Here is a 19,652-nt window from a genome sequence, read left to right as displayed (position 1 = left end):
TTAGTACCACAGCCAACACTAGGTGGCGCTCGCGAGTTGACTCGCACTAGTAGCGCTGAGAGGGAGTGCCGAGAGAAACGAAAATGCTGCCAACTGTTGGTATGACATGGCTATACTTTTTTTACTTGCAGTGCGGGCAGTATGCGCTGCGACGATAGAAAAGAGCCTCTCAAAGGGAGTGTGGCCCTTAACGGGCCACTGTTCTCATGACAGATTGGCCTGGATGTGCAAAGATAGATTACAACTACTAAACTGCATTTTTTCTTGCCGTGCAGACAGTATGCTCCACGGTGATAGAAAAGAGCCTCTCGAAGGGAGTGTAGCCTCTCATGACAGATTGGCAGAGATTGGCCTGGATGTGCAAAGATAGGTTATAGCTACTAAACTACTTTTTTCTCATCGTGCGGACAGTATCTGCCGCGACCTTTTAAACTTCCCTGGTCGCTTCATAATTTTTTTCTTCTGCAATGGTTGGTAACGGAGGTAGCAGGTAGGGACCCTTTACGGAGGCAGTCCTACCCAGGGAGTGGCGCCCCTGCCTACGTGAGTCCCAGAGCACACTGACCCGGTGGGTAACATCGGGTAAGGGCCCCAGCTCAGGGTTACGAGTGAAGATCTCAATGACGTCTACAGCAGAGAAGGTGGACTTTGGTACGGTGAAGATGGCAGAAGAGGCAGCCCTGTATTCAGGGATAAATATGAGTACAACCTGCTGCCTTGTAGGTTGAGGTGACTGGACACCAAAGGCTAAAGGAGAAAACCCTGAAAGAAAATCTCCATCTGTGTTAGGCTCAGCAGGTCAACAGAGAGATTACCAAAGAAGTTTCTTTCAAGAATATGAGCCTAGGATGTAGGAATTCACGACGAAGACGACGACATCAGTTTGGTGCGAATGACTTTACAGCCCGATGTTACACCAGCTACCCAAACCAAACTAAGACTAAGTATCAGAGTGGGAACATTAAATATCCTGACATTGACAAACAAAACTGAAGAGCTGGTTGACCTCATGGAAAGGAGGAAACTTCTGATCATGGGCCTGAGTGAAATAAAGTGGAAGAAAACTGGGAAAATGAATATCAGATTGGACTATAGTCTCTACTGGTCTGGAAATGAAGTGGAGTCTAAGAATGGAGTAGGATTTTTAATACATAAAGACACAGATGCTTGTAGTGAAGTTGAGATTGTTAGTGAAAGGATAATTAAGTTATCTGTGAACTTAGGAGGGAAAACGTACAATGTGATCCAAGTCTATGCTCCACAGGTAGGATGCTCAAAAGAAGAAAAGGCCAACTTCCTTAACTTGGAAGAACACACCGAGTTATGACAATCTAATTGTAATGGGTGATTTTAATTCACAAGTTGGCTCCCAACGAACAGGATATGAATCCATACTGGGCCCTCATGGAATGGGAAACAGAAATGAAGAGGGACAATGTATGCTAGATCTATGCATGAGAAACAACGTGATAGTGAGTAATACTTGGTTTAAGAAAAGGGACTCCCATAAAATCACAAGATATAGTTGGGATGATAAAATAGGTACAGTAATAGATTATATTCTGATAGATCAAAATGTATGGAAAAATACTGATGTTAAGGTCATTCCAAGTGAAGACCTTGTTGGTTGCAATTACTGCAGAGGAGAAACCTCCCAAAGTCTGTAACAAACGAGTCCCAAAAATAAAAACTTTGCGACTAACCGAGCCAAGTGCAAAGGAAGAATTCAGGGAAGCTGCCGAGAGAACTGAAATTGGTAGATGTACAATGGGGTACTCCAAAGAAGGTTGTGGTTGGTACAGCAGAAAAAGTACAAGGACGACAGTCAAAGAAGAAAACCTAAAGAAACTGCCTGGTAGAACGATATTAAAAAGGCTATCAACGACAGAAACCGTGCAAGAAGATCCTTATATCAAGTAAGAACGTGGGGAAATCAACATGAAATAGAGAAGTCACTTTACAGAAAGAAAAAATTTACAGGTCAAACAATTGGTTGTAGCTGAAAAGCAGAAATGCAAAGAAGATCTGGATGGAAATAAACTGTTATATAGTATTGTTAAGAATAGAAGAACTCAAAATGAATCTATCCAATCTGCAGAACTTCCTAATGGTGAGGTGACTAGGGATAAGACCAAAATATTACAGGAGTTCCAAAGGCACTTTGAAACTTTGCTGAACTGTTATGAAAATGTCACTCCATTAGATGACAAACCTTATGATTTTGGCATCACAAATACCACTAGTCTGACATGGTTGGAAGTAGAGACAGCAATATCTAAGCTGAAAAACAACACATCAACTGGATCAGATGAATTAAGTGTTGAGATGATCGGTTACGTGAACGATGTTGATCCACAAAATATCACTAATATTTGTCACAAACAAAAGGTAATCATTGATTTACTCAAATAAAGTCTCAAATGCCAGGTTGATTAAAAAATATCATTATTAGCAAGAAATATGTATACGTATTTACTGGCTGTAAACAGGAGTCCACGGTGTTGCATCCCGCTGCTTGCGCCGTCTTTTGTTTCTTTCTTGAGGTCCAGGGCTGGGACCGATGAATGGGAGTGCTATGTCTGCGATTTTTGTTACCTTTGGCCATGTCTTGCATTCCGCCGCTCGTGCCATCGTTTTTTTCTTTTTTTTTTTCCTTGAGGTCCAGGGCTGGCACCAACGAGCTCTTTCTAGCGAATGGGAGTGCGGGTATTTTGTTGAAAAACAGCATGATCCCTGGACCAATACATATATATATATATATATATATATATTTATTTTAAAAGGAAAATAGCATGATCCCTGGACCAATACATCGTTTAATGAATCAGTTAATGCACATGAAGTGACAGCCCATCAAATTACATCAAATGAGAAAAATCAATAAAACGACACCAAAGAACTTTAGTGAGCAAAGACATCACAAACGACAGTGTTGGACAAACAAAACACTTACGGAAGCACTGCGACGTAGCAGAAATAGTGTTTGTAAGGCAGTAAAGTATGTATTCTCTAAAATAAAATATTTCGTATTATTTCTTAATCAACCTGGGATTTGAGTAAAAGCAATTACTATCTTCCATTTGTGACAAATATTACAGTGATATTTCATGGATCAACATCATTCATGTAACCGAGATGATCAAAGCACTAGGAGAGGTAGGAAAACGGTGGATGTACAGGGTACTAAATAGAATCTGGAAAGAGAATGTAATACCCAATGACTGGAAGCAAGGAGTCATCATCCCATTGTTGAAAAAAGGTAATAGAAAGAAATGTACGAACTACAGAGGTATAATTCTGTTGTCACATGGCCTCAAAATCTACGAATCCAGCCTTGAGAACAGGATTAGAAAATATGTTGAACCTACTGTACACTTGAGGAGGAACAACATGGATTTAGACCTCAGATCAACTATAGACCTCATTTTTGCCACCAGAATGCTCTGAGAAGTATTGGGAGAAAGGTAAAACACATAACTGTTTTTCTGGACATCGAGAAAGCATATGACCATGTACCACGCAGGCACATATGGGAATGTTTGAGACAAAGTGCCCGATGACATAGCGAGAGTACAACAATTATATGATGAAACCAAGTGGTGTGTCCAGGTCCAGGATGGAAGATCAGGTTGGTTTGAAACGAAGAGTGAAGTCCAGTAAGGAAGCTGTCTTTCGCCACTTCTCTTCATAATCATAACGGATGAAGTTTTAAAAGCGGTTAAGAGAAAGGATCCAACAACTAGCCCTGGTTTTTGCTGATATAAATGGTATGGGGTGAGACAGAAACTGAAGTACAAACTAGACTAGATGTCTGGCATTAAGCTTTTACCTTAGGTCTCAAAATCAGCAAAACGAAGACAGTTGGCTTGGTGATGAGTAGAAACTCTCCAACTGTTCATCTAAGAATTGGAGATGAGGAGATGGATATTGTAGACAACTTCCAGTATTTAGGTAGTGTTCTGTCACCAGACAATACCATACATCGAGAGACTAGTAACAGAATACAGAAAGCTTCGAAATTCTAATCACGCTATACGTCAAATACTTTGGGATGAAACATTTCCATTAGCTTCCAAGATCACCTTGTACAAAATATATCTAGTACCTATATTGGCGTATGGTCTGGAAGCAGCAACACTTGCTGGACAAACAGAGTCGTCTTCAAGCAACAGAAATGAAGTTCCTCCGTTCTTGTCTACAAGAAACAAAAAAGGATAAAATAAGGAATGTGGATATCCGACAACAGCTTGGATTGGAAAGAAGCTTGCTGGAGATGAAGTGAAGAGATTGCAATGGTATGGTCACACGAAAAGAATGAACCCTCACAGGACTCCTCGAACATACTTTCAACACAATGTTACTGGGAAGAGACCTTGTGATGTTTGAGAAAAACAGATAATGAAGGACCTTGAAATTAGAGATGTGAACTGGTGTCAAATATATGAGCAGCATCTGTGGATGGGTAGAACAAACTGGAGGAGGCTCGTACACAACCGCACCCGGCTTGCTGGAGCGAAGAAATGATGGTGAATGATTGGTAACAAAATCTCTGCCTAATCCTAGGCGTCAATCACATCATCCTCTTCCATACGTGAACCAATCACTGTTATAAGCAATGGAGTATTGGATCTAAAAGAGTATTTTTGGTTATAAAAGTAAATGTACTTCTAGGGGCAGGTTGGTTGGTCCCTGGCAAGCGTACTGAACACATCTCTCTTCCACAATCATTTTAAGGTGAGAATAGCAGCATTTAAAGTAACATTTTATGTAATAATCGAGGTACAGTTACTATAGTTCTACCAAGCAAACTATCAGTAAAATGGGGTGGTACATAGGGAACAAGGGCCTTAAGTAAGGTAAAGCCCCAGCATTTGCCTGGGGTGAAAATGGGAAACCCCGGAAAACCATCTTCAGGGCTGCTGACAGTGGGATTCGAACCTACTATTTCCCGGATGCGAGCGCTGCGCGCCCCTAACCGCACGGCCAACTCGCTTGGTAACAAGGGTAGTTAGGCATGTCAACATCACAAAGGGTCATGCCTAATAGGATAAGAGTTTCTCCACAAACAACTCCAAGTAACAGTAAAACAAATCAACAAAATGTCAGCTGTTGATGGGAATTTTCTAGTTCAGGCCTATGTTACAATGATACACATCCCAGAAGAGTACTATAACGACAGGAATGGTTAACAAGGAATAGACTAGCTGTACACCCCCTCCAGCAATAGATAAAATGGAGTTACAAATGCATTTAACGACTCTCGCACGGATGGGAGTAATGAATTGCTCTACTACACACTGCCGAAATGTCAGATCGAAAATACGAAACACCATTAGCGATGCTACGTAACTCGAGATCAGTCTGATCTCTTTCACTGAAAAATTTCTCGGCATGCCCTAACGGCTTTCTATAATGCCTCTTCATTTTTTTTTTCATTCTATCTACCAAGTTCAACCATTTCTGCTTAGATATAGTACTGTATATCATTAAATATTCTCACGACTTTTCATTATAGTAAGAGGTTAGGTTTGATGATGCAATACACAACCGTATCAAGAAACAGGAATATGATAACAGGTTACATAATTGAAACTTAAACTTACTTATTTCTCGTCTGAATGCCATTCTGTGACGCCGAAATCGATGTAGAAGTAACCTAGAACAACAGTTCAACCAGTTAGTTTCCATGCAAGATGGTTATACTGAAGAGTTAATAAAACCATACAACGAAACCGGCTGCCAATTACTGGATGCAACAACTGTTATAACATCCATAAATCTCACCAGAACAAAATATGCATATATGCTGTACAGTAACGAAGTATTCCCTATTAAATCGTTGTATTATTTGCACGATACATTTAACATTTAAAGAATCCAAGAATGAATAATTTCGACGTACCTTGCTAAATAGTGAAGAAAAGTGTTCCTTACTGCCTACTTGTAATCCAGCGCAAGAATAATCGAATGCCTTGCGACCAATAAATCTACCAGCGAACAACATTGTAAAATTTCGAACGTCCTGAACTGTAAGATCAATGGGCTTTTCTTCACGTGCTTCACACAAAGCTTCTCAGGAACATAGGAAAGGGCCGAAGTTCTTCGCGCAACACCTCCGCGCACGAAAGGCAATATGCACATGCGCATCACCGAAACTACATAACCCAATGTAATAAAAATTTCTATTTTATTCTATGGTCTTCTAGGTTTCCATTACGTCACGTCTTGTTTGTTTTTTGGAGGATCCATAATACGAGAGGCAATATTATTTTAAGGGACGTTCACAGGACCCAATACGGCTGCAGTGTTGCCAAAGACCTTAACATACAATAAATATAAATAATGCATCATTTAGTGAAGCCCGCTTTGTGACCATGTGGTCAGACACCGTAGTTTCCCGCATCGAATTGGTCGAGAAAAAATTTAACATCAGAATGAAAGTGCAGGAGAGCTGATGGTATGCAATGCCTAATAACTAGAATGCGCCAAAGGCCTGGATTCAATTAAAAACCTACCTGCAGTGCTAATGAGGGAATATGACGCTGTGGTGGCCATACATACAATAAAACCAATCCAAAGACTTAGTGACCAATCTTCAGATTTTCTGGTTGCTTTTTAAGATTGTATATCCTCCTTGTTGGTTATTTATAAATAAATAAATATTTTATTGCAGTCAATGCCAATGTTGGTTACAATCACAGACATAATAAATAGCATACAGTGGGAGACAATATCTCGTAACATTAGTACTAGTGAATCTAGAAACTTGCGGACGCCGCCATCTTACACCACTACAGATCCAAAGTAAAATTATATTATGTTGCAGTGTTACGTGCCGTTTTGGTTTATGTTGCTTTCATGCATATTTCGTATTAATTTTTTTGCAAGCTATTGTGTGGCAAAATGGTCAATACCAGCGGTATTGAGAGCTTTGCTGGTGTCTATGCATTCATTCACTGTTTCTTCATTTCTCAGATTTTTAAAGTTATTTATGGTGATGGATCACGTGTGTTAATTATTAAAAAACAACGAGATATCTTAATGGTCGTGTATCTCTCAAGATTTGTTTGTTTGTTTTTTTGTTGATTTTGTATTTGATGTTTATCTGTAACAGTATGTCTAATTTACGCAGCACTGTAATTAATTACGTATCCTTTAATTTGCTCTAGAAAATAAAATAATTATTTGAAAAAAAATAAGATGTTTCAGCAAGTTCGGCAGACACACAGTTCCATCTTGCTTAATTTTGTTCCCATTGGTTCGTGCGCTAGCCAATTTTACTTGGTGCGGTGTCATGAGTAAGTGACATGAGCGATACAATCAACAACATAGTCGTGAGCTCTTCTTCAAGTGTTGTAAAATTGCCTCTGGGAGGCCTGATATTGCAATTTTGGGAGCAAGTGCTCCAGGTATTAGGGGATTTCTGCTCTTTGGGTAAATGTATACTCTTTGTAAAATCGAGCTGGGAACCCAGAAATTGTAAAACTAGGGGCTTGTAGCCCAAGTGTGTTCGAGTTCGGAAATCTCGGATCCTTCTAAGTGTTGTTTCGACTTTGCTATGTCATTGTTATTTCACTAAGTGAAAAGTTGTTGAAGATTTGCTATTTTACGAAAAATATAACCTTGTTTAAAATTTTAAATTAACTTTGACTTTGTAGTTAGACCCATTCATCCCGGCACCTTCTTTCACCTCTGCTGGTCCACGGGTAGCTACGTAATAATAATAATAATAATAATAATAATAATAATAATAATAATAATAATAATAATAATAATAATAATAATAATCATCATAAATTAAATATTACACTAATTACAAATATAAATTACCCTGTTGAATTAGAGATCGGTGGCGAAGCTAGCTACATTACTTGGGGAGTCTAAGAATATTGTTCAAGCGTACCTTAAATTCTTTTATAAAGCAAGTGTATGCGGCGCTCCTTTCTCTCTGCAAATGTATCAATGACACGGTCCCTGAAGCTCTGATTATTTGACAGCTCGTGCAATAGAGATGTCTCTATCGCAAGTGTATTTAAATTACATAGTCTACTGTTTGTCATTGAATTCCTCAGGAAGGCTTTTATGCGTTTTAGCGCACTCATACTTCTTTTACTCGAACATGTTGTCACTGGAAATATGAGAACTACACGAACCAAACGTGTTGTTTGTTCGTAAACCTTGTCCAGACCATTATCCAACATATATTATAGCAGTATTTGTGGAGATAGATGTTTAGCTTCATCAGAGTACACATTCACAAGTTCATTTGTCAGTTGTTCACTATCGAAAAAAGGGTACATCTTCAGGAGTTGTTTCATTTTCATTGAGGGAAAACTTGTGTTGTAAGCCTTAAATTGATTGTCATCCAATAATTCTACAAAATGGAAGTTTTCAAAGTCACAGTACCGTATTTCCATCTGTACCACAGGGGTATCAATTATTTCACATGCTAATGCTGTGAGGGATGGCACTACAAATGATTCTGTTGCCATTGCGGTATCGGTGAATAGATATTTATTGTATGATCCATTCACTGCCGCACAGTTCTTTTCTTCTTTGTTCAATTTATTCTTCCACGACGAACTGTTGGTAATTGCCATGGCAGTTTATAAAAGTAGGAAAATTCACAATATGAAGATAAAGTTGGAATTCAAGAGGACAAACTGGGGCAAATATTCATTTATAGGAAGGGGAGTTAGGGATTGGAATAACTTACCAAGGGAGATGTTCAATAAATTTCCAATTTCTTTGAAATCATTTCGGAAAAGGTTAGGAAAGCAACAGATAGGGAATCTGCCACCTGGGCGACTGCCCCAAATGCAGATCAGTATTGATTGATTGATACAGAGCCTTCAAGCGAGATGAAGTAATTTTTTGAAATTTTCTGATATCTGAAAATCCTGTATAGGATTTCTCCGAATCAGTTGCAAATGCAGAACGTACTTCGGCCAACAATTTCCTCTTCGATGATATTATGAAATTAGTTGAATTATATCTTTGTTCGGCCTGAAGTACATCTGAAATTTTTCCGGGTGCCCATTTAGTTCCCTTACTAAGTTGTGGTATTCACCGCATATTACTTTCATGTACCCACACGACAGTTGTTTGCGACAGACAGTACTCATGGCAACAGAAAAATCACAAGCAATTAAAAGATCATCAGAATCCGAAGAACTGGATTTACTATCGTAGCTCGCCATCGGACGAAGTATACTGTGATCTGTGAAATTGAGGACAGTGTGTTTCCTGTCTTCACGCCACATGCAGTGACATCATCAATCTTCTCTCCGCGCCGACTCAGATAAGCGGGAGATCACATGAAGTGACACTGGTGTGTTTCCGCCTTAAGTGATAACGACAATTATAAGAAATTACTATCCCCACTATAAAATGTGTATTCTAAATTATGTGCCCGGACGGCACATCTAACCTTAAATTCAGAAATGGATTGAACATTTGTCTACATTTTCTTACGCTCATTTTAAAATGAGTCTCTTTATGAGGATACCTTCGACATGTGTTTGGTGTGAAAGATTCTGCCGTCGCGGACGAATCTGCTGTGTGTGGCTGATATTGACTCTGACGCTATATGTCAGTGAATAGCCTTGTGTACGGACTCTCTCCCCAGAGCGCACGCAATTCACCCGATACTTACGCCGGTACGGTCATCTTCTGAAAGAAACTGTCTGCCATTAGACTGAGCTGAGCACGGACGTATCTAGCGATGTCTTCGCTCATACCTACTAGATGAATTCCGACTCCATGGTTAAATGGTTAGCGTGCTGGCCTTTGGTCACAGGGGAACCGGGTTCGATTCCCGGCAGAGTCGTGAATTTTAACCATAATTGGTTAATTTTGCCGGCACGGGGGCTGGGTGTGTCTTCATAATCATTTCATCCTCATCACGACGCGCAGGTCGCCAACGGGGGTCAAATAATAATACCTGTGTCTGGCGAGCCGAACTTGTCCTCGGATACTCCCAGCACTAAAAGCCATACGTCATTTCATTTCATTACTTAGATGAAGCACAATCCGACTGGGGTAAGATAAAGAATCGAATTATATCCCATTGTGAGATAGAGATCATATTTGTATTTTAGAAGCCGGAATGTAAATTTGTTTCGTTATTAAGTGGTTTTATGTGGATTACCAGCCCATGGGTCAGCACGGGTAAGATATTATCGTATACCTCACCACTCTTGTAAGTACTTCCATTTAATATATTTTGTGGGCTCATATAATGGTTTTATTATGTGTCATTTAGATTATTGCTGTGGGGCTTGTGGTGAGATTTTTGTGTTTGGTTTCTCTTTCTATTACGCCATTTGTGCGCCATTTCGGTGATATCTTACATTACTTGTACATTGTTTGACCGGTATATTTGAAATTCATTTTTGCATTCCCAAATTTTATTTTCCCTCTCTTATTATTATAGTTTCGGTCTGTTTATTGTTATTTCTTGTATTTCGTTGGTGCATGTGTCATTCCTATTAATTTTCTTATATTTTGTGGATATGGTTTTCCTTGCCCTCATTCTTGCGGGTTTCCTTTTTGTCCCTCCTTTATGCTTTATTAATTAACTGGGTTCTGATTCTGTAATTGCCTCGTGTTGATCACCATTTTCTTTACCTTTTTCTTCTTAATTTTAAATATTATTATTATTCTTTATTAGTTCATGTTTGGTAAATTTTAATCTCTCATTCTTATTTTAAAACCTGTTCATTTACTTAAAAATTACGCATTTTTTACAAAAGCCATTTAAAAGAATGCATTTTATTTATTATTTATTAATCTCTGGGACGTCCTAAATATTGAAACCTTGTATTATTTCAAGTGTACATTTTAACTGTAATATTCAAAAGAGTGTATATTTAACTAAAATTTCGTGGGTAATTTATGCGCTCTAGTCGAGTGTTTCAAGCGTCTAATATTATTTTCTTAACTTCGTATTGTTGCATTATCCTTCCTCCATTTTTATCTTATGACATAATTATTGTGAGCCATTTCGGTGATATCTTAAATAACTTGTACACTGTTTGACCGGTATCTTTGAAATTCATTTTTGCATTCCCAAATTTTTCGTATTGTTGCATTATCCTTCCTCCATTTTTGTCCTATGACGTAATTTTCATTAGTAGTTTTGCTCTGCATTTTCTTCTCGCGTGCGGACGCTGATTTATTTTTGTTTTCGATCTTGGCGTGGGATCGTTGTTGATACTCAGTGTACGGACGCATGGGTTACTGAGTCAGGCATTATTGTTTTTTGTAGCCCATGTGATTTGACTTAGTTTGCTTACTAATGCATTTGATTTTATTCTGAATGTCGGTTTGATTGATCTGCTATTGAAATTCCTTTTTTAAAATTTTGTGCTTGTTGTGTGTTTGAATCATTTTCTTCTGGATTGTCCTTACGTTTCAATTTCATGTGACTCTTAATGTACATATGCGTCAGGGTATACTTTGAGTGGGTGATACCTCCACTAGAAATTATCATAAAATTTTCACGTTTATTCATCCTAGCTGTTCGGCCCACACTTAATATTATTATATTCGAGAAGCTTAACATTATGTTTAAAATCTAATGATGTTGGTACCAACGTAGTACTTGTTAATTTAGTAGATTTCTTTAACTCTACAATATTGCCCTTGTTAAATTATTCACTTATTTTCCAGAAATATTCTTATATTTTTAAAATTTAATTGATTTAATTTTTCTTTATGTAATCTGTTCCAAAAATTAATTACATGTTTAATTTAAGGAATACTTGTGCTTTTAATTAGTAGTTTTGCTCTGCTTTATCCCGGGAATCATGGACTTTTCTTAATGGGGTGGGCTTTCACCGTATGTTCCATTTCTTCTGATGGTGTCTGGGTAAGTTAATTTATTTTGGGGTGTTCGTGTGTTGTATATTTTGCATGTTCACCATTCCTTCTTCTTCGTTCTCGTAACGCCTATTGCGTATGTTGAGCATAACGTCATTCCTGTTCTTCTTGGTGTTACTTTGCAAGTTGCACAAAAATCCTTATCCACTCATATTTTTCAAGAATATGGGTTATTTTTAGGCGTATGAATCTTCGAAGAATATTGTTCATGTGTGCAAACTTGCTGGGATATATTTCAGAGAGAATACATATAATGCTTTGAGCTCAGTCATGAAAAGGAACATAACTAAGTCACAGCCCAGTTGTACAAAACAAATATGTTTTCGAAGTTAAACTCACGTGCTTTATAGATCTAAACCCAGTGTATATGGATATTTATCGTCTTATTAGAGTAATATCACCACTGTACTTGAAAATATGTAAGAATCTTGCTGTAGCAGAGTTGAATGTAAACGGACCTAACAATAGATCGGCCTATAAGATGTTGGCTATGGTTAAGCATTTGTAAATTGATATACTGGTGTTTCTTTTCTTTAACAGTAAAATAAAGACCTAACAGGTCCAATCAATCAGTATCATTGTTAATATTTCGATTTGCTATTAATTATTTTGATTATCTCGTATCCAATACTCCATTTTCGGCTACCATTATTTTATATAATGCATTGGGATAGTGTAGATACGTAAGATGGTGGCGGCTGCACGCTTCCGCCTTCGGAATTCCGCTGCTCATCGCCAGTCAAAAATCAATATGTCTGTGTTATTCATGGTTATTCATATATTCATGTGTGGTGCTTTGCTAGAATAAATTATTTCATTCTATTATAGTAACTAAGAATACGAATCAAGTTAGGCTACTCTTACAGTGGTGACCCTGACGTGATAAACAAAAACGTGTGCATTCAAGTGATATTCGGTGTAACAGTAGACTATTGTGTTCCTGTAAACATGCCTAACACCAAGAATATGGAAGGAATACTATCAACAGACAAAACCGAGAACAGTAATACAGATGTTACACGATACCACATATTTGGAGACAGAACATAAAAATATAGCTTACCCAAATCGAAGAGTAATTCGCTACAGCAGGCATGACGGCAGAATTGACAACATTTAATTACAAAATAGGATCGCTCGAGCCTGATGTCGTAGAACTTGTAAGTGACTGTATTAATCGATCATTATCCAACACACCTTCACAGATCTCAAGTCTCGTCTTATAACTGAATTCGGGGAAACAGAAGGACGAAAAATAACCCATCTTCTAAAACAAATCGAACTTGGTGATAAGAAGCCTAGACAGTCACTCAGAGAAATGCGTACCCTTGCTGGAACAAAAGTTCAGGACGATTTATTAAGAACTATTTTCATACAAAGGCTACCAGCAAATTTAAGGACAATATTAGCATCTTCCTGTGATGCATTGGACAACCTAGCAACAATAGCAGGCCGGATATTCGATTACTCAAGCCCTAGCATATCCATTATTCAGACGCAACCGTCAGCATCAGCCACCGATAGGATTTCTATGCTTAAAGAACATATGGAAAATAACATTAACAATAAATAGTGTTCCGAAATGACAACAGCATCGTTTTCGCTCTAAGTTACGTTCAACTCACCGTAAATAGTAGGCTATAAACCACGTGGTTCATTATGGTGGTACCATTTCACATACGGTACCGACAAAAGGCGAAGAAGTGTATTCACCCATGCAGTTTTTATCCCTACTTCTTCTGATTCGGGAAATGCTCAGGCCACTCGCTAGAGGCGGAACATAGTGATGTGGGTCAAGTCAATTCTCGCCGCTTATTCATTACAGATTGCTCCTCTGACAGGCGATTTCTTATCGATTCAGGAGCGGATTTGTGCGTTGTTACTCATACAACAAAAGATAAAAAGCGTGCTTGCAAACACCTTCTATTTACAGCTAACGGGTCACCAATCAAAACGTACGGCGAGCACTTCTTTCCACTCTACTTTGGTTTGAGGCGATCTTTTATGTGGCCATTCACAACAGCTGATGTTCAGCAATCTCATTTCGGTGCTGACTTTCTTAGTAACTATGGGTTGATAGTTCATAGATGGCACAACTAATTTCTCAGCCCACGCACTACCAGTACACTCCACTGTCTTAGGAAGTGTTTATTTACTCGACCCTCACAACAAATACTCTGGTCGACTCAAGTCTACCCAGACCTCCATCGGGACAATCCAGAATTTACTGCAACCGCCGTACAATTATTTCCACACAATCTCTACAATCGGCCCACCAGCCGCAGCCTAAGCGAGAAAACTGCCCGCCCGATAAACTTGCTTAAGCGAAGATTGAGTTCCAGAAAATGATCGACTTGGTTATCTCCAGAATTTCGAAGAGTCATTGGTCCAGTCGACTCCACCTTGTACAGAAAGAAGGTGGTTCACGGCGACCCTGTGGGGACTACATAGCCGTGAATGCCTTAACAGTTCCAGAAATGTATCCTATACAACATCTCCAAGACTTCAATACCAGACTTCGATACCAATATCAAGTAAAATAATTTTCACAAAAATCGACCTAATCAGAGTTTTCCGCCATACTCCAGTCGCAGAAGATGATGTGACCAAGAGAGCTATTATAACCCCGTTTGGTTTATTTGAATTTGTCAAATTTCCATTTGGTATACGAAACGCTGCCCCATCTTTTCGAAGGCGCATGGATTCCACTTTGAGAGATTTGCACTTTGTGTTTTGCTATCTCGATGATATCCTGATAGTATCTCAGAATGAAGAAGAGAATGAGCATCACATAAGAACATTCCTCGAACGACTGCATAAATCTTTCCAAAAGATGCTGTACAAGGAAATTACTGGTGGTTCAGTGGCTGGCGGATTAAGTTAAGAAATCTACTACACTTCGCCAAATACAACAGCATCAACAGGGAACTGACTGACACTGACATGGGTGACTACCAGGCATAGTTCTCCTTTATTAATAACTCACAGTGATTTGCCATTACTTTATTTTTTATCTATCTGTACTTCAATTTTGTGTTTTTAATTACAAAATCAATGATTGAAACTGTAAACAAATAATTTACCTTAATGTAACTACTAGCATTTTCTCCGTAGAAATTGGGTCATTGTAATTTAATTTCACTTTTTTGTCAGTCTGTCTCGAATACTTTCGTAAATAATATTAAAGCAGTACTTTGACATCCTGAAGTAATCAGAAAATTGTTCATCGTGCATTAAAAGTTTCGGAAACAACGTACGGTATTCAGCATAACTTCATCTGACATTATTTATTTAATGACACCAACGCCTGTCTTCGTACAACCTTAATTTCAGCTCAACATTTTTCACAAATCAGTAACCCCCGGCCTATCCTTCCCAGTCGCATGTGGAAATCTGACAAAACGTATGAATGATCATGTATGACCACGCCGTAAAAGATTGATAAGACGCTGTCGTATAAAACGCATCACGACGTGTTGCACGCAGCGGAACCGTTTCTGTCTGGACGTAGCCTAACACAAAGATAACACGCTCTCAAACGAAAAACAACACAAAACTGATAGTAGTGAGGTAAGGACTGCATTGTTTAAAACAATGAAACCTGGATCACAGTGTCGGTTCATCCTACCTGTCAGCATTTAAATGCTCTTCTAGGGTAGAAGGAAACGTCCTTGAGACAGCCGCTCTTAAGAGGAATAGAAGAATGAAAGAAAACAAACGACGAAAGATAGCATAATGCGTTTTCTTGTACAAAGAAACTTCTGAAAGCAAAATATATAATACATCATAACTCGCTAACCACTTGTCTTGGAGATGTTTTTGGATGATCATGTTCAAAATGGCAATGGACTATCTGGCTATCCTATTTCCTACCATCTTATAACTTATTTTGTTCGTGGATAATAAAAGAATTCTTGTTCACACAGAGTGTTGCCTTGTTACTCTGTACTAGGCAACCCTGAACGGTGAGGAATGGGCAAGCCAAGCTCCTTACTGGTTTTGGTTCATTTCTTCTAGCCACGCCGGAATTTCCTTTAAATATTGCAGTTCGTATCAGATTTTGTTTGTACCAACCAGCTACAACAAGGATTCTTTCCCTTTACGAAAATCAACTGATCATGAATATATATTTTAATAAATGAAACTCAACGTGTTAATAAACAATGCATTTGCATCACTTCAGAAGGGGTGAGTACAGAGAGTATTTTTTTCTTTTCTTCTCAGGGCACGTCGGTGATGCTGAACAGAAGTTTACGATAGGAAAAGTATGAGATTTAATTGGTCCAACATATCTTTCGACATGATACGTGAATACGAACTCGATGCAGGTCTTGTTGCGTGTCGTTGTGATATAGTAGCTGGGTCGTTCTTTATGTCGAAGATGAAGGTTTTTCATGAAGGTCAGGAATTTGGTGCCTTTTTCGCTTTTCATGTTCACCTTTAAACCTCCTGCGAGAATGATGTGCACATTGTTGTAACCACTTGTTCTAACGACGTCGAAGACCTCCGCATTTTTAGGACTGTACACTGTCAAATAGATCTCGAGGAAATTTAGACGTTCTGACGTTCTTATTCAGGGTGTGATATAGACGGCTACAATGAGAGATCGCTTGTCGTCCATGGTCGTTTCGATATAACATATAACACCAACAGCCTCATGCGCCGCATTATTCCTCTTGAATTCCATTCCAGTTTTATTCAATTTCAATTTTAATTAGCAACTGAAACACAGATGAAGATCGTACATTTTCGTAAATGCGCATATTTTTGCGATTAAATTGAGAGACAGATCGAAATCCAGGTGGTTCAACACATTCGCCGTTTCCAATCTCGCTTCTGGCAATGCCATCAACTTTGCTTTACGAATTACAAAGTCGATAGGTATATCCTCTCGGTGGGTTTTAAGTCTCTGGGTATTGAACGTACAAAGAGAGAGCGTGTAAGGCTACTGTCGGTGCGGGTTATATATAGAACCCTGTGCGGATATACAAAATAATTTCCGCATCCGCATCCACGAATGGTTATCCGCGGATAATTTAAATATTTAACTACAATATATTACACCCAAAGTATTGAAACGGGTATGAAACGGATAGATCTGTTAACATAATACAATAGGCCTGACACCTGGCACCAGAACCCCTATAGTCACAGGTTTATGAGGGATTTTCTCTTGCAACAACTACCGACGTATTTACCTTTGTTCCTTCATTCCATTAATTGTGGGCAGGCGTCAGTTAGGCTTAGGTCAAATTTACGGCTTTTTGGTCGCAAGGCTCTTAATATATCATTATTATCCCATACCACAAGCGAAAACAAGAATATACCTAAGTGAAAATAACTAAACGTCATAATTTAGAAATTATCAGCAAAATTATCCGCACTTCCATACAGTTTGTATCCGCATCCGTGCAGGGCTCTAGCTATATACTCACGACGAGTATAGGCAATTTTCTGGAGTTGTGTCTTCGAGGCATAGATATTCAGTATTCAACTCAGTATTCAGCTTTCCGCGAGCATAATAAAACATGTGGTCTTTCTCCCGGTTCGTAACGAATAACCCCTGGAGTGAGGTGGTTATAACTCAGAGTGACGTAGACCAACGGCTGTTTGAGACGTTTGTCGTATTCATATAGAACTGTATCGTGCGTCCTGCCCTGCGATTCTTCGATACTAATTGCGCAAACTTCTACGACAGTGAACTGCCTTCGCTTATGCTTAATTATGTTGCTTCTCAGTTGAATCGAGGACATGCGCAAATCTATAGGAACTAAATCCTGTTTAAAATTTGCGTTGGAACGAGCGTGAGCGTCGCACTTCGCTTTGAGTAACTTTCCCATTTTTAAGTCGTTCAAGGTGAGCCACATGCGCTGTATTCCTCCATCCGCGTCTCTTTCTATTGGCCGAAGTTAACAAGTTCGTCGAGGACATCTATGTTAGCGCAAGTAATATATGTCGTGCCTCAGTTCCGCTTTAGCCTTAGCACGAGCAACACGTATCTCGAGCAAGTGTGTACAATTGTGGAGCCGTACAGTGAAGTGGGGAAAGCCCGTTTGGTTTAAGTGTTTTGCGTATTATACGCTTAGGGGTCTAACGACATTACGGAACGATGATAGTTGAAAGGAAAAATATAATCGTCATCACTTTCACAGAACAAGATATACCAAGACCAGCCCCCTACAAAATCCACGAGTCGATTTTTGAAAATTTGAAACTTGATGAAGCCGACATCGAAACATTACAGCTCAACGGAATTTCCCGACAAGTCTTCATTAAGTGCAGGAGGCAAGAGACAGTTGATCATCTTCTCAAGCACTATGCAGGTGAGCAATATTTTGTTCGTAGCAATGGCTATCGTAGTAAACTAACTGTTGATTCGGCCGGCCTAGGGATTAAACTTGTGAGAGTTTTTAACCTCCCCACCGAAACAACTCATGGACACATTTCAGACGTTTTGCGTCAGTACGGGACTGTACTTTCAGTAAGTGATGAAACGTGGAGTTCCAATTTTCGATATAAGGTGCACAATGGCATACGTGCAGTACGCATCATGCTTAAAAAACATATCCCTTCCTACGTAGACATAGCAGGAAATAAGGCTTTAGTAAATTATGATAACCAACCACCAACCTGTGCCAGCTGCAGTAAGATAGGCCATTACCGTAGTGAGTGCCCAACGCGCCGTTTACCAGTTCAAAAACCTGCTACACACGACAAGCCAACTTGGGCGACTTTGACTTCAGCCTTGGGGAAGCTACCGACGCAACGTATACCTCTCACAACAACACAACTCACCCCAGATTTTCCAGAGGTGAACACACGATCAGCTGATACACCAGACTCACATGTAAACACACCGTCCGCAAAACAGGCAGAAATAACCAAAGAAGAGGAAGAGACACAAGTAGCCAAGCCAGCACAAAACCATCTTGAGGAGACAACAGAGCCTGTTTGCGATAGTAATTCCCCAGTGGATCAGTCGCTCAGCTAATCAACCTAACAAAATAATACCCAGTTAAATGAGTACCGGTACTATCAGAGCCACCCTCACAGCACCAGACACAACTTTGTGAACCTGTCAGCGAACAGTTCCCGACACCTACCAGTGACATGACTGGCTTAAAAAATGACACCACCACACAGTCTGTGCAGACGCATTCCGCACAGTGCACAAACAAAGTAGGCAGTGACGAAGGTAGTATAATGGAAATGGAAACCACCAATTCAAAATCCAACCAAGCAGTTAGTCACAGGGATCCAAGATTAAAAAGATCGGTTGGGGGGAATGATAGGAAGAAAGTAATAAAATTAAGTAAATGTCTTCCACAAATCTAATCTGAAGAATATTTACGTGCTGTTGGGTAACGCCAAACGAGTATGGAAGCTGCTAATGTATTTTTCTTGGTAATCTTAGCTGTGACGTCAGTAGTTAGCTGTTACGGTACTCTGAATGTGAACTGCCTCCGAAGTCAGAGCAAGCAGGTCTTGCTAAAAGAATTTATTAAAGATTATGATTTAGACGTAGTTTTCTTGCAAGAGGTTAACGTCACGGATTTAGGTTTCCTTGGATCTAAATACAGTTATACAATCAATGCCGGAGAAAATTTAAGAGGAACTGCCATAGTCTATAGATCAGGGATGACTATCAAACTCAGTGAATGTCACCCGAGTGGAAGAATTTCATGCATTCTTACCGAAGATAATAAACTGATGGTTAATATATATCTACACTCAGGAACACACAGACGCCAAGAACGGAAAGATTTCAT

At 39.1% G+C, this 19,652-nt stretch overlaps 1 protein-coding gene across 1 annotated transcript in view; it reads right to left on the bottom strand.

Moving 5' to 3' along the window:
• The window catches only part of Hsc70-5 (Heat shock protein 70 cognate 5), a 177,274-nt gene extending 171,149 nt beyond the window's left edge, over nt 1-6,125 (bottom strand). The window contains exons 1-2 of the mRNA XM_067135526.2: nt 5,903-6,125; nt 5,604-5,656 (exon numbers count right to left, since the gene is read on the bottom strand). Coding sequence (XP_066991627.2) covers nt 5,604-5,656; nt 5,903-6,004 — 155 coding nt within the window. The 5' untranslated portion in view covers nt 6,005-6,125. The remainder of the gene's footprint in view (nt 1-5,603; nt 5,657-5,902) is intronic.
• Nucleotides 6,126-19,652: the final 13,527 nt, after the last annotated feature.

This window comes from Anabrus simplex, chromosome 1 (assembly GCF_040414725.1).
Source record: "Anabrus simplex isolate iqAnaSimp1 chromosome 1, ASM4041472v1, whole genome shotgun sequence".
Taxonomy (NCBI): domain Eukaryota; kingdom Metazoa; phylum Arthropoda; class Insecta; order Orthoptera; family Tettigoniidae; genus Anabrus; species Anabrus simplex.
Note: the sequence above shows the minus strand (reverse complement) of the source record. Positions and strands in the feature narration are given on the sequence as shown.